General features: G+C 51.3%; 2 protein-coding genes and 1 long non-coding RNA gene across 10 annotated transcripts in view; 2 read left to right on the top strand and 1 right to left on the bottom strand.

Annotated features, from left to right (window-relative positions):
- The window catches only part of LOC102976991 (uncharacterized), a 15,814-nt gene extending 9,643 nt beyond the window's left edge, over positions 1–6,171 (bottom strand). The window contains exons 1-2 of one of the 2 annotated variants that reach the window (XR_008616467.1): positions 5,782–6,171; positions 2,912–3,029 (exon numbers count right to left, since the gene is read on the bottom strand). This is a non-coding gene — a long non-coding RNA (uncharacterized lncRNA). The remainder of the gene's footprint in view (positions 1–2,911; positions 3,030–5,781) is intronic. The other variant, XR_449359.4, reaches the window with a different exon arrangement.
- Positions 6,172–6,436: 265 nt separating this feature from the next.
- Positions 6,437–10,654, top strand: MYL6B (myosin light chain 6B). Of its 6 annotated transcripts, none has more exons than XM_028483112.2 (9): positions 6,437–6,536; positions 6,851–6,929; positions 7,887–8,111; positions 8,826–8,853; positions 9,066–9,209; positions 9,439–9,612; positions 10,142–10,219; positions 10,374–10,411; positions 10,549–10,654. In XM_028483112.2, the coding sequence occupies exons 3-8, from the start codon at positions 7,914–7,916 to the stop codon at positions 10,400–10,402; spliced, it is 651 nt and encodes a 216-aa protein (XP_028338913.1). In that variant the 5' UTR covers positions 6,437–6,536; positions 6,851–6,929; positions 7,887–7,913; the 3' UTR covers positions 10,403–10,411; positions 10,549–10,654. The 6 variants fall into 6 exon arrangements, with proteins under 6 accessions (XP_028338913.1, XP_028338912.1, XP_028338911.1 ...); XM_028483111.2 differs by having other exon boundaries at positions 7,868–8,111; XM_028483110.2 differs by having other exon boundaries at positions 7,804–8,111.
- Positions 10,655–10,952: 298 nt separating this feature from the next.
- On the top strand, positions 10,953–14,121 carry MYL6 (myosin light chain 6). Of its 2 annotated transcripts, XM_007129354.3 has the most exons (7): positions 10,953–11,029; positions 11,300–11,327; positions 12,184–12,327; positions 12,532–12,705; positions 12,798–12,875; positions 13,181–13,225; positions 13,930–14,121. In XM_007129354.3, the coding sequence occupies exons 1-6, from the start codon at positions 11,027–11,029 to the stop codon at positions 13,207–13,209; spliced, it is 456 nt and encodes a 151-aa protein (XP_007129416.1). In that variant the 5' UTR covers positions 10,953–11,026; the 3' UTR covers positions 13,210–13,225; positions 13,930–14,121. The 2 variants fall into 2 exon arrangements, with proteins under 2 accessions (XP_007129416.1, XP_007129415.1); XM_007129353.3 differs by lacking the exon at positions 13,181–13,225.
- The last annotated feature ends 642 nt before the right edge of the window (positions 14,122–14,763 follow it).

Here is a 14,763-nt window from a genome sequence, read left to right as displayed (position 1 = left end):
CCGGCATGTGGGATCTTCCCGGACCGGGGCACGAACCCGTGTCCCCTGCATCGGCAGGCGGACTCTCAACCACTGCGCCACCAGGGAAGCCCCCATCAGGTGTTTATTCCAACTGTCAAAAGCCTTTATTCAGTTCACAAATGATGTCTGTTTATATTTTTAACAACTGATTATCAGTTTATTTAAAAAGTTGATTTAAACATCTGCCATGGTGACTTCAACCTCGACTCCTGGCTCAACACTGATGGAAGTAATCTTATTAACAATCGCAGAAGGACTGTGCGTGTCACTGAGTCGCTGTGAATCCTCATCTGAAAAATGATCCCAAGTCCTAGAACCTTCACCACAGGAATTTTCCTTGTAGTTATTCTCACAGTCTTGGTGGAAATCCGTCCTTTCACTTTGAGAGTCTTTTCCTTTGCGCCTCTGATCAAGTTGGCTCATACTTTCTCAAAAGACATTACGCTGCAGCTGCTTAGAGTAATTCTAAGTCAGTGAATCTCCACTGGTTCTCAGAGTCTCTCTTTAAGAGCCAGGCCGTGGTGCAGCTTCCCGATCGACTTGTTCCTCTGTGAGAGCGAACAGTGGTGAGGTAGGCACAGGTGGACCGGAGCTCCCTGCAGCTGAGACTGCTTCTTAGAGATTGAGTCAAGTTCATTAGTGGTCAGAACCTACTGTGGGTGCAGCCACCAAGATTGTTGGTAGCGTTGAGGGTGGTCAAGGGACCTGTGTGAATTAGCTGCTATTGAGTTTCTGGTGAGATTCAGTCACAGTGATGAAGTCTGTTACCGATTATCATCCTCTGGGCTTTCCAGGGAAAGGATTCCTAAACCTGGTGAACTTGGAAGCTCTGTGCCACAGCACAGGGTCACAGAGTATCAGTGGCATGTTTGGCCACATCCAAAAGGGCTTAAGGCCCCACCCAATGGGCAGCTACGTGAGAAGTATTTTATACCCATTCAGAGCTGCTCACCCTGAACTCAGCTCCTTTCGGGACCCTTCCTGGAAGGCAAGCTAGAGAAGCTGTGCCCTTCTAATCCCTTCTAATTACCACGTGAAGGGAGAGCGAGATGGAGGAAGAGTGAAATACTGAAAACTGAGTCACTGGAATAGGAACTTGGAGATTCCATAACTGCCTCAGGGGGGCTTTATCATCTTCTCTGGAACTTAAGATGCTGTGCACTGGGAGGAGAGGAAAGGCTCAAGGGAAAGAACTAAACTCAGCTTCCAAGGAGTTGTCAAAATCCACCTTATTAGCAAAAGCTGAATTTAAACTCTATGCCATCGGGACTGCCCTGTTGGCACAGTGGTTAAGAATCCGCCGGCCAATGCAGGGGACACGGGCTCGATCCCTGGTCCAGGTAGATCCCACATGCTGCAGAGCAAGTAAGCCCGTGCGCCACAACTACTGAGCCTGCGCTCTAGAGCCCGTGAGCCATAACTACTGAAGCCTGCGCCCTCTAGGGCCTCCATGCCACAACCACTGAAGCCCGTGTGCCCAGAGCCTGTGCTCCATGACAAGAGAAGCCACTGCAATGAGAAGCCCGCGCACCACAACAAAGAGTAGCCCCAGCTCGCCGCACCTATAGAAGGCCCGTGCGCAGCAACGAAGACCCAACACAGCCAAAAATATATATATAAATAAATAAAAGAAACTTTATTAAAAAAATAAAAATAAACTCTATGCCATCAACTAACTCAGCTCCTAATTTTTTTCCCCAATAACTCCTTGGTACTCACTGCTGGTTCTTCTGCCATCTCTACTTCCTTTCCATCAAGTTAAGAGCCTTGGCCGTGAGCAAGAAGTCTCTGTTGCCCTTCCCCAGACCCAAAAACTGAAGGGGTGAAAACCCCCAAAACACAGGGCAGAGGAACTTATATTTCTAAGGTCTCTCATTTTATTATTCAATACTGGGCATGTAGCCCAAGGCCTGCTGTTCTAGCTGGCTTCAGAGATCTTGCAATGTGTGATTTTAAGAAGCACTCTTTACCTAGTTCATCACTTCCAAGTAATTACAATTCCAGAAAACTAAAGGACATGGCACAAATTCTTCCATCCCAGAAGGGTCCCTACTCTTTCCCAACCTTTTCAAGTTCAGGATACATAAGAGAAGAAGTACTGATCTACATATTAAATACAAGATGAGACACAATTCAGTACACTGTTGCTCTTACACAAAGATGAAGTAAACTAAGGGTCATTAATCACAGGAATTAAACAAATGCTAATTTGTTATTTCTCAAACAGCTGGTCTTTGACACTGGCACATGATGCCTACCTCTTCCAGAGAAAGGCAGAGATGACAGCATGTGGGTACACTGACACTGATGTTTACAAATACTGCCCTCTTGGAATGTGGCTTTATTGGCCCAAACAACATGCTGTAGTTAACTGGGTGTGGCAACACATTTGTCTACCTGCCATTTGCCCCTCTTCCCTACATACAGAACCCCAGAGCATTCCTAGTGGCAGTGTGCCAGCCCCAAGGGATTAATCACAAGCCTCTTTGCTGGATACTCACTTTCCCAGCCTCCACTGCAACTCAGAGTGGCTCTATGACCCAGCTCTGGTCAATAAGATGTAAGAGGGGGCTTCCCTGGTGGCACAGTGGTTGATAATCCGCCTGCCAATGCAGGGGACACGGGTTCGAGCCCTGGTCTGGGAAGATCCCACATGCCGCGGAGCAACTGGGCCCGTGAGCCACAATACTGAGCCTACGCGTCTGGAGCCTGTGCTCCGCAACAAGGAGGCCGCGATAGTGAGAGGCCCGCGCACCACGATGAAGAGTGGCCCCCGCTTGCCACAACTAGAGAAAGCCCTCGCACAGAAACGAAGGCCCAACACAGCCATAAATAAATAAATAAATAAAATTTATAAAAAAAAAAATAATAAGATGTAAGAGGAAGTCACCTGGGGATGGAGCGTCAACAGAAGAAAGCCCTCATTGCTCCCTTCCTTTCTGCTTGGGTCACTGGTGGGAAGACGTGACGCCTGGAGCTGCAGCAGCTTTCTTTAAGGCCTGAGGTCACTAACACAAGGAAGAAAAGCTAACATGATTACAGGGATACATATTTTATAAATTAGAGTTATATTATAACCTTCTTTCACTTAACACATAAGCATTTTTACACTTCATTAAATATTCCTTGAAAATATAATTTATAATGGTCACAATGTGTACAGTTCCTTAGAATGACTGCCCCATAGTTTAACTGATTCTCTATTGTCAGAAATGAAGGTAGTTCTGCTTTGCTATTCACTGTGGGAACACAAAAGTATACACATCTCAAATCATTTCCTTAGGATAAGTATAATTGGTGGGTCAACTTATGTACTTTAATGACTTTTTCTTTTTTTTGGCCACGCCACGTGGCTTGTGGGATCTTAGTTCCCCAACCAGGGATTGAACCCGGGCCCTCAGCACTGAAAGTGCAGAGTCCTAACCACTGGACCACCAGGGAATTCCCTAATGACTTTTATTTTTTTTAATTTTTAAATTTTTATTTTTTTTAATTTTTGGCTGCGTTGGGTCTTCATTGCTGCGCGCGGGCTTTCTCTAGTTGAGTCAAGCAGGGGCTACTCTTTGTTGTGGTGGGCAGGCTTCTCATTGCAGTGGCTTCCCTTGTTGCGGAGCACCGGCTCTAGGCGTGTGGGCTTCAGCAGTTGTGGCATGCGGCCTCAGTAGTTGTGGCTCGTGGGCTCTAGACCACAGGCTCAGTAGTTGTGGCACACGGAAGTCCCCTAACGACTTTCAGTACAGTCTTCCAAACTACATTCTAAGGAAATTATATGAATTCTCTACTCCCACTAGCATTACACAAAAATGTTTTCCTATATTCTTTTGTATATTACAATATACAATTGTATATTACAATTTAAAAAATCTTTAAATTTTGCCCAAATGATGGGCAAAATTTTGCCTACTTGCAGATTTTCCTGTCTCTTTCCACACTATCAGATTACCAATTGTCATTTCTTGGTGAAATTAGTAAGCTTTCTCTCCAGTAGCAGTCCCCCTACCTGTCAATTTTCTAATCTTCGGCAGGAATTCAGAAAACATTTTTGGAGCATTGCACTAGAAAGGTACTACTGAAATGTAAAGGTAAGACTGCCCTAAAGAACTAAAAACCAATCTGACACCCAAAGCAAAGGCAACAAAAGCAAAAATAAACAAGTGGGACTACAAACTAAAAAATTTCTATACAGCAAAAGAAACAATCAGCCTACTGAATGGGAGAAAATATTTGCAAATCACTTATCTGATAAGGGATTGATATCCAAAATACATAAAGAACTCAAAACAACTCAAAAGCAAAAAAACACAAATAACCTGTTTAAAAAAATGGACATAAGATCTGAATAGAAATTTTTCCAAAGAAGACATACAGATGGCCAATAGGTACATGAAAAGGTGCTCAACATCACTAATCATTGGGGAAATGCAAATCAAAACCACAATGAGATATCACCTCATACCTGTTAGAATGACTATTATCAATAAGACAGGACTTCCCTGCTGGTGCAGTGGTTAAGAATCCACCTGCCAATGCAGGGGACATGGGTTCGACCCCTGGTCCGAGAAGATCCCACATGCCGCGGAGCAACTAAGCCTGTGTGCCACAACTACTGAGCCTGCATGCCACAACTACGGAAGCCCAGGCGTCTAGAGCCCATGCTCCACAACAAGAGAAGCCACCACAGTTAGAAGCCCGCACAACGCCAGGAACAGTAACCCCTGCTCACTGCAACTAGAGAAAGCCCGCGTGCAGCAACAAAGACCCAACGCAGACAAAAAAAAAAAAAAAAACTAAAAACAAACAACGATGCCACAACTAAGAGGTGGTGCAGCCAAAATAAACAAACAAATATATTTTTTACAAAGCTAGAAAGTCAGATGCCATAACCACTTCTACTTGGCAAACTGCCCAAAGGCAGCCATAAAGGAAAGGAGGCAGAGTAAAAAGATCAGATAAACCACATCTTCGAAATCAACTTCTGTGTAAGTGATGAAAGCCACTAAAAGGCATCTGTTATGCCCTCACCCAGTCTTGTAAACAACCATATTATACAACCCATTTCTGTTCTTCCAAGCTTTCCTCAACCAGCAAACATCACTTCTGCACTGCCCATAAAGTTAACTTATGCCTCACTTTTCTGACCTCCCGAGGGTTTTCTACTCTGACCCACTGCCTGCAGGCCCATGCAAGCCCCAATGTACAGCAAGGTATGCCGCCAGGGCATTTACTGATCCAGCAAGTGAAGTTGGGCCTGCCTGGGTTGGTTCCCTCCCGACACAGATGAGACCTTTGATGACATCTGGGGGATGTACAACACAGGGAATATAACCAATATTTATAATAACTATAAATGGAGTAGAACCTTTAAAAATTGTGAATCACTGTTGTACACCTGAAACTTCTGTAATATCGTACAACTATACCTCAATTAAAAAAAAAAAAAAAAAAAAAAAACAGGGCATCCGTCGTGGCGCAAGTGATTGAGAATCTGCCTGCTAATGCAGGGGACATAGGTTCGAGCCCTGGTCTGGGAGGATCCCACATGCCGCGGAGCAACTGGGCCCGTGAGCCACAGCTACTGAGCCTGCGCGTCTGGAGCCTGTGCTCCGCAACGAGAGGCCGCGACAGTGAGAGGCCCACGCACCGCGATGAAGAGTGGCCCCCGCTCTCCACAACTAGAGAAAGACCGCGCACAGAAACGAAGACACAACACAGAAAAAATAAATAAATTTTTAAAAAAAACAGATCTAAAAAACAACCAACCATATCCGGAAAAGAGATGTCCAATGCTGGGAAGAGATGTCTTAGAGTCAAGGGCTGGAGAACCCAGTCCTCCAAGGAGACCTGTGAGGAACCGACAAGGTGGCTGGCGCATACGCGGCGCAGAATGGAGAAATCTCAACTTAGAGACTGGGGCAGGTGACCCGGCTTAATTCCAAAATTTAACATTTACTTCAACTACCAGTTCATTTCAAAAACTGTTCCAAGTAACTGTTCCAAGTCACACGGCAACTCAACAGCTTCTGTTCTCTTTCTACCAAACCGCAAGAGGAAGCTAGAGACCGCACCACTCTGCCCCGGGCAGTAAATGCTTCCTACTATTTGACCTCCATCCGGCCGGCTGCAACTGCAGCCTTTCCCCTAGTTCTGCGTTCTCACCAGTGGATTCAGGAAAATATCCCCGCCCGCACTAAACGCACAACGCAGGCCTGAGCAAGGGAGATATCCTGAGGGACCGCGCGCGCTTTTAGGGTCAGGGAAGAGGATTGTAAAGTGCTCATTGCCCTTCGGTTCCGGGACAAGAATCACGTCCGAAAAATCGTCAGTCACCAACCGCCGCCGCTGTCCGGAAGTCGCTGAGCCGGCGTCCGCCCTGCTCAGTAGGGCGGTGTTTCCCGTGAGCCCGCGGGCGCGCGAGGACTACGACTCCCGGCATGCTCAGAGACCACGGGAATTAACCCTTCAGGGCCCGCGGCTGCCCTGCGCCCCGCCTCCGCCCCTTACCTGGACCCCGCAGGGTGAGTTTTGGGGCGCTGGAGAGGGACGCTTTCCTTTATTTAAGGCTTAGGGGTGTGTGTGTGTGTGTGTGTGTGTGTGTGTGTGTGTGTGCGCGTGTGTGTGTGCGTGTGTGCGTGTGTGTGTGTGTGATGTACTCCCGGCTGGAGGAATGCTTCTGACTTTCCGAAAATGAGACAATTTGCAGTAATGATATTCAAATGCTTTTTTTGCGAGTGGGAGACCCAGCATCAACTCTCTGAATCCCAGGGCCTAAGAGGAATCACTACTATCTTACTCAGAATGCTATCTAAATCGTCTCCTTCTTTACCCCCAGAACAAAAGTAACCAGCAACCTATCCCCTCTTCCGTACGCCCCCCATCGACTTCCACCCTTCCCCAGCGCCCCCAGCAAGGTTTGTAACCTGGCTACCGAGTCAGGGTTTTATTATCCCTCCGGTTGGGTGTGAGTACTCATGGAGCCCAGGGGACCTCTCGCATCCTTTTGGATTAGAGATTTTAGAAATTAGGCCCTTTGCCTCTCAGAGCCTGCCCTTCCCCCCAGGTGCCACCACGGAGTCCCTAAGGGTTCAGCAGGCACCCTACCTTTGTCTGACTTGAATGACCATAGGCTTGTGGACAAGGGTTCCTTCCTTGATCCTTGCCTCCATCCCCACCTCTAAAACAACACTGGGCACAGGGGACAATGGGGTGTGTGTGTCACACTCTTCTGTTGCTATTCTTTCTCTATATTGTGCACAGTTCCAGTTCTGGGCTGGGAGGGAGGGGGTTAGGGACTTGAGGTACTGAGGATTATTAGGCTGTGGGGTCAACTACCCTGCTCCTCATCCATGGTGAGAGGGAAATGGAAGGACTGCTTGTTTTCTTCTCCTTTCACTACTCCCAGACTCCACTTGAACAATCCCAGTTCACAGGGCCCCCATCCCTGCCTCAGCCTTCAAGAGTCTAAAGCTGCTAGGAAAAAGGGCTCTTCCGCGTCAGGCGGTTGGGGGCCCGAAATGCCTGGATGCCCTTCTTTGCCTCACCCCTATTTCAATGTTTGTCACTGGCAAGCATCCTAGCCTCACCCTGGAGGTTAACTCCCCCATTCTGGGCAGTCTCTGGCCTCCTCCTCCTCCCCCTCCCTCCAAAGGGGCCATTGTTCTGGTCAGCATTTGGGGCGGGGTGGACAGAAGGGAGAAGACCTTGGGGCAGGAGTCCTGAACCGTAGGAGGCCAGGGGAGTGAGGGCAGGCCGTCATATCTCTCCTCTATCTCACCCTCCCCACAGCCAACTGGCTCCCTGCCCCTGCCCCCGCCCCTTGACATCCCAGACTCCCTGGCTATTTAAACAGAGATGGGTGCCCCCATCAGCACACTGTCCTTTGGCCACCGGACATCATGCCTCCCAAGAAGGATGTTCCCGTGAAGAAACCAGCAGGACCCTCTATCCCCAAGCCTGCTGCCAAGCCAGCAGCAGGGGCCCCTCCAGCCAAGACCAAGGCTGAGCCAGTGCCAGCACCAGTGCCAGCTGTCTTTCCAATCCTTGAGAAAATTGAGAAAACCCCGGAGCCCCCCATCGATCTCTCCAAAGTGGTGGTGAGTCCCTGGAAAATGAGAAAAGAATTTGGAGGGGGTGGTACAAGGGTGGGATACAGCCTAGGGGACTAGGGGTATGTAGAAGGTAGGGAATCGGTAAGCACTGGATAACAGTGGGGCTTTCTCTTAGTACCCCATTTGGAAGCATCCAGGCTTATGACTCTGCTGTTGTCTTTGTTGTCACATGTGTGTATGTACACACCCACACACCCCCACCTTCTCACCGACCCTCCTGCTGGAGGCAGGGCCTGTAAGATGGGGAACATCTGGGTTCTGAGGACAGTTTCAAGGTAAAGGGAGGGAGCTGCTGCCTGTGCCTGGCTGACTATTCAACACTAAAGGCCACAGCTCTGAACCCCAGGAGGGAAGGCTGAAGAGGACAGACTTGTTAGACAATCACAGCTGGGGGCCAGGGGTAAATTTAGCTTTTGTTCAGCCCCCAGTTATGTGAGGGATGCAGGGCTCAGGGCAGTAGAGGGAGGGGAACAGGTGGCATGGGATTAACCCTGTTCCCTGGAAACCCTCCCCCCAATAATTCCTCCTCTTGGGATTCTCCCAAGGTCTGGAGCTGGGAATGGGACTGAGGTGGCTGGGCTCCCAGCCTGGTCCCTTTGGGCCCCTCCCCAGAAGTGGCTGCCAGTTGGTCGGGAGGAGTGCTGGAGAGGGATTGAATGAGCCGTGTCATCTCTCCTCACCTGCTCTTTTCTTCCACAGATCGAGTTTAACAAGGACCAGCTGGAGGGTGAGGCGAAGCCCCCAAGCCCACTGTCCATCCCAAGTCCCTCTTCAGATCCTCCTTCTATTCCCCTAACTCCATTACCGACCTTGAAAACTCCCACACTAGTACTCTTTGTGTTCCCTGTTCTGCTCAGCTCAAGCACATAGTTTCTGAATCTCCTTTCTCCTGGTGGTGATGGGACCCCTTGTCAACACTGACCCCTCCTTATACTTCAGAGTTCAAGGAAGCCTTCGAGCTGTTTGACCGAGTAGGGGATGGCAAGATCCAGTACAGCCAGTGTGGGGATGTGATGAGGGCCCTGGGCCAGAACCCCACCAACGCCGAGGTGCTCAGGGTCCTGGGGCACCCCAAGAGTGATGGTGAGGGGACCTCTGGGACAATGCGGGTTTTCAGTTTGGTGGTGGAACCGAGGAATGTTGGTAAGGTGACAAAAAATGCTGAGGTGGGTCCCAGGACTTTAGAAACTGTCAAACCCAGGGGCAGAAAAGCATCGTGAATGTTGAAGGGCTAAAACCCTTCATGGTGGGTATGGGAGCTGGGTCCTGGGTGACACTACAGTGACCTCTCCTTCACTTCTCTGATCTCCAGAGCTGAAGTCCCGGCGTGTGGACTTTGAGACTTTCCTGCCCATGCTCCAGGCAGTGGCCAAGAACCGGGACCGAGGCACATACCAGGACTACCTGGAGGGGCTTCGGGTGTTTGACAAAGAGGCGAATGGCAAAATCATGGGAGCAGAGCTCAGACATGCCCTCACCACCCGGGGTGAGGCAGGGACCAGAACTCCTGTGGGGTTGAGAGGAGGGGGTGAACTAAGAAGAAGGTTGGCTAAGTAGGCAGAGCCAGGGAGGGATTACTTTCCTGTAGGTCATGGGCAGGAGACTGAGAAGGTCAGAGCCTTGGGGACAATCTGAAGGTCTTCCTCCTGCGGAGGCTAAAGTGTGTGGGCTGCAGATGCCTCCCGAAGGGCAGAGGAAATGGGATGAGGTGGGAGATTTGAGTTTCGGTTTTGGAAGAGATGGTCGTGCTCTATGATATGGTTTGTCTCTTAATCCTCTGGAATTCAGTTTCCTTATCTGTCAAAGCTTTCACCGGGTGTAACTGAGGTGAAATGGAAAGCAAGATTCAGGGATACATTCAAGGCATGCTCATTACAGGGAGAGGATTCTCTTGGGGGACTGTTGCTGTGGGCAAGTCTCCAGGGTGGAAGAAGAGGAGGTACCACTCAGAAGAAAGAGGCCTAGGTTGATGAGGGAGGGAAGGCAGGGGCTAAAACGCTGTGTCTGGGGCTCAGGAGAGAAGATGAGTGAAGAGGAGGTGGAGGCAGTTCTGGCAGGACATGAGGACAGCAACGGCTGCATCAACTATGAAGGTGAGGGGCCAGAGGAGCAGAAGGGACAGGGGAAGGGGGGAGGCAGGAAGTTCGAGGTATGTGGGTGAGGCACCCTGGGACCCATATTATCTAAAGTCAGGTGGGTCATCATCAGGCCAGCTTCTGTAGCCCCTCTTGCCTCCTCTCTCTGCAGCCTTCCTGAAGCACATCCTAAGCGCCTGAGCTCCACAGGTAGGGCCCTCCCACTTCGCCTTGAGAGGCAAGCCTCCTTCCCTTCCCTCAGCCAGGGTGGAAAAGCAGGGAAGTACGTCTGCATGTCCTGCTGCGCGAGAGCGCCAGGATTTGGCAACTTTCATCTTTTTCCACAGGTGCAGTGAGGTCGGACACTGCCCCCCCGCGCCCCCCGCAGGCGAAAGCAAGTTCCTGCCACTAGGAGGCTATTGTTTCAAAATAAAGAGACGGTTCCTCCCTTGGTCTCCGACTCTTGCTTTCTTTATAGGTGGGGGAGGGAAGGAAGGAAAGGGAGGGCTCTCTTCTCCTCCCACCCCTCCCCAATCCGACATCCTCTGACTTTTTTGCTTCTCGCAGGAGCAGATCCCTCGCGCCCCACTCCACCCTCTTCTGCAGTTTCTGTGCCCCAGATACGGCTATTCTGGAGAAAGGAACAGCAGTGGGCCCCGCCCACCTCATTACTAATATAGCAGCGTCATCTGCATAAACCCGGGCCAGTATTCCTATTGGCTGGGTCGGCTGGGGTGACGTCATTGGGACGTACTAAGACTAGGGTTGGGCCCGGAACCGGAGCCATTACTGCAGGAAAAGGTCCCGCAGAGCTGAGCAGCCAAGATGGTGGGGCCTAGCGCCGGGAGGATGAGCGGGATTTGGGGCGAGAGGCGGGAAGCCGGGGATAGGGGGCGGGGAGAAGGCAAAAGGTAGGGGGTAAAGGAACCTGAGGGCGTCAAAGGTTGGAGGTGGGGTTGGAGTGTCGGGGATCCTGTCCCGCTGGGAAGCGGGTCCCCAGCATGGAACGGGAGTTCGTGGTTCAGAGTTCTTGGGACTGGGATAGAAGTTTGGGGGATTGGAGTTAAGTTGCTGACCGCTCCCCTCTTCTCTGAGCAGTGTGACTTCACCGAGGACCAGACCGCAGGTAGGTAATCTGACCCCTATTGAGGTCATGCTTAGGGAGAGGGACACTCCCTCTAGCACCCTCCAGTCACCTGTCTTCTCTTCAGCACCCCCAGGGGAGTACTTCGTGGATTCCCTTCTCCCTCCTTCTGGATCTTCCATTTTCTTTTCTCACTCTTTCTTCCTCCCTTCCCTTGTACTCTAGATCTGAGCCCCAAGCACTGGGTGAGTTTTAGGTGGTGTGGGCATGTGAAACAACTTGGTCACTAATGCCTGTTGTGTGTGGGCCTTGGGGACTGTGTATTAAGCTGCCTGTGCTCCCCTGTTCCTTAGTCAGCTACTTCTGCCTCTTTTCTCCTCCTGTGATAACTTTACCCCTCTCCCAGCTTGGAATTGTGAAGGCTGTAGACAGCAGTGACCTGTTACTTTGTGAATATGGAACAGGGGAGTTTGCTGAGGATACTTCTTTGTAGCCGTACTCTCTGAAAGGTCTCTGTACTGGAGGGGAGGGAAGTGGCAGGCTGGGATGACCCCAGTCCCAGGCTGCTGCTCCCACTTCCTTATAAGGACAGGGCCCAGACAGGGCGGTGGCAAATCCCTTCCCTGAGTAGTGAGGTGAGGAGGCTGGGCGGGCTGCTGCAGGCAGAGGGTATGTAAATGGCTGGTACCTCTGCCAAGGGGAGGAACGCCGGGTCTTTATGTGGGACACCTGAGTCGGAGGAGGGGACGCTGGATACCTCTTAGAGGGTTTGGGTGCACAGCGGTACAAGTATCTGGTTTCCTCAGCATGATCAAAGTGGAATGGGCCGCAGGGGCTGTAAGGGAGGGTTTGGGTCAACCCCCATGTGCCCAGTGCTGATGTTTATCTGAATCCTCAGAGTTCAAGGAGGCCTTCCAGCTGTTTGACCGAACAGGGGATGGCAAGATCCTGTACAGCCAGTGTGGGGACGTGATGAGGGCCCTGGGCCAGAACCCCACCAACGCCGAGGTGCTCAAGGTCCTGGGGAACCCCAAGAGTGATGGTGAGGGTCCTTAAGAATAACTGCAGTGTGGTAATGGGTCTGCAGTCTTTAGCTAATAGCTTCGCTTTATCTTCTTAGGTCCTGAACTCAAGCAGCTCTTGTCTAGCAAATCCCACAGATAGATTTCTCCTGCCTTGAGTGGGAACCCCATAATCCCTAGTCCTGAGAATGCATGTGACTTTGCTTCCACCTCCTTTATGGCAGAGATGAATGTGAAGGTGCTGGACTTTGAGCACTTCCTGCCCATGCTGCAGACTGTGGCCAAGAACAAGGACCAGGGCACCTATGAGGACTACGTTGAAGGCCTTCGGGTGTTTGACAAGGAAGGGAACGGCACTGTCATGGGTGCTGAGATCCGGCATGTTCTCGTCACACTGGGTAAGGCTCTGCCCTTCCTTCTTGAGCTGAGGTGGCTTGGGTGCCATGTGTCACCCAATTCCAGAACGCACGCTCTTTCTTCCCCTCTGCAGGTGAGAAGATGACAGAGGAAGAAGTAGAGATGCTGGTGGCAGGGCATGAGGACAGCAATGGTTGTATCAACTATGAAGGTGAGGGGCTAACTGGGGTCTCACGGAGGAAGCAGCCATACAGGGCAGGTCAAGCACAGCATTTGGGGCTTTCCCTGTCCCTGGATTCAGGCTCCAAAAAGTGCCAAGAGGCAAGGGGCAGGGCCCAGCCCAGCCCAGGAGTGGGAGGCTAGGGGGGTATGACAGGAAAGGAAGGGCTTATGTGGCATGAAGGGTGGGAAAGGGATGGGAAGTAAAATAAATGGATGTCTAATCCCTCGCCGCCTGACCCCTTCACCCCATGTCTGTGTCTTGTCTTCACCATTAATGTCTCTTCCTTCCTGCAGCGTTTGTGAGGCATATCCTGTCGGGGTGACGGGCCCATGGGGCGGGTACGGCTCCTCCCAGCCCCCCTTCTCTAGTTGACCTCCCCGGTGTTTTTCTTCCCAGCCTTTGCTCTCTAGCCCCTGCCCTTCCCCTACTACCATCTGACTTCCTCCTGGCATGTCTCTGCATGGAGCTGACTGGGGAGGGGAGGGGTTCCTCAAAGAGGAAGACAGCCTGGGGGTGTGGTACCTCCTTCTCTCCTAGAATGGGCTCTGAGGTTTTGCTTCTTAGGGCGCTGGTGTCTGGGAACTCACACCAGCCTATCCCAGTCTTGCTTCATGGTCATCTTTTAGCCTGGGAGCACGGCAGCTGGCATAGGGGGGTGGGTTGCCTGTCCCACTGTGCTACTGTAGCTGAAGTCTCTTCCCCGTCCTTCTGCTGGGCAGCTCGGAGGTACCCTAACCCAAAACTCTGTCTTCTCCTCCTGCCAATGGCTGACAGTAGCTGTAGGTGTAGTTGAGAACTCTTCTGCCTCTGCTGTGTTCTTGCTGCTCAGGGTGGGGTGGGGAAATAACAGCTGGTGGGAGGGGAGCTGGGGGCTGAGAGGACTGGTCAGACCCAAGGTGGCCCCTCTGCAAACTGACCCCAAGGTTGGTTGCTGTGGGCACATTCCTTCTTAGGCTACCTTTGTGGTCTTATGGTCTCCTGGCCCCTGGTGGACCCCTCCCCTTGGCCCTGCTCCCTGGATCACCCCCTCTCCTTTCCACAGAGCTCGTCCGCATGGTGCTGAATGGCTGAGGACATTCCCAGTGTGCGCGGAAACCACGCCTTCCCTGTAGGAGACTGTGTATGTAGCCCCGGAGGCCTCCTAGGTGCTCTTGTCACAGTACTTTTCCCAGATTGTCTCTCTTGGATGATGTTTGCCATCAGCATTCACCAAATAAACTTGCTCTCTGCCCTACATGCGGTTCTGCTTTCCTTCCTGAGCAGGGTGAAGGGGAGGACAGTCTGGGGTCAATGGACCAGAGGCTGGGGAAAGCCGGCCGGCAAAGGGCCTCTAGGGACCATCTTTGCCCGATTTAAGAAATGCTGGCCTTAGTTATTGATGCTACAAAGGCTACCCCTTGGGGATTAGGAAAGCCATAAATCCCTGTAGCACCAAGGCTGGCCACCCTTGTGCCATCCCATATGGCGCTGAGTCCTCTCCTAGCCCTCCCCAGCACTGAAGGCCTTTTGTCGGGGAGCCCGGGGAGTGTTTATTGGCGCGAAAGCCAGGCCATATTAGCACCGCCTGAGCCTGTCACTTCAGCAAGGCTAGGGGCCAACAGTAACAAGTAGCTGAGATGCCTGCCTTCTCCCCACCTAATAAGGGAAGATATGAAGCCACCACTTCTGAAAGGATAAATAGACAAAATCTCTGGGATGTGAGGATGTCCTTCCAAGTCTTAAATGGCTATTTTGAGGGTAGGTGAGAGCCTCTGCCCAGTCCCTGCACCAGTTGTACAGTCTGGACAGCTGTGCTGCCCTTGGCCTGTTTGGGAGAGAGGCCCAGTGCCTCTGCAGCCCCGCCGAGTGCCACTGGGAAGGACTCCAGGAGTGCTGC

The sequence above is a fragment of the Physeter macrocephalus genome, unplaced genomic scaffold, assembly GCF_002837175.3.
Source record: "Physeter macrocephalus isolate SW-GA unplaced genomic scaffold, ASM283717v5 random_6, whole genome shotgun sequence".
In the NCBI taxonomy this organism is placed as follows: domain Eukaryota; kingdom Metazoa; phylum Chordata; class Mammalia; order Artiodactyla; family Physeteridae; genus Physeter; species Physeter macrocephalus.
This window is presented reverse-complemented; position numbering and strand designations above follow the sequence as displayed.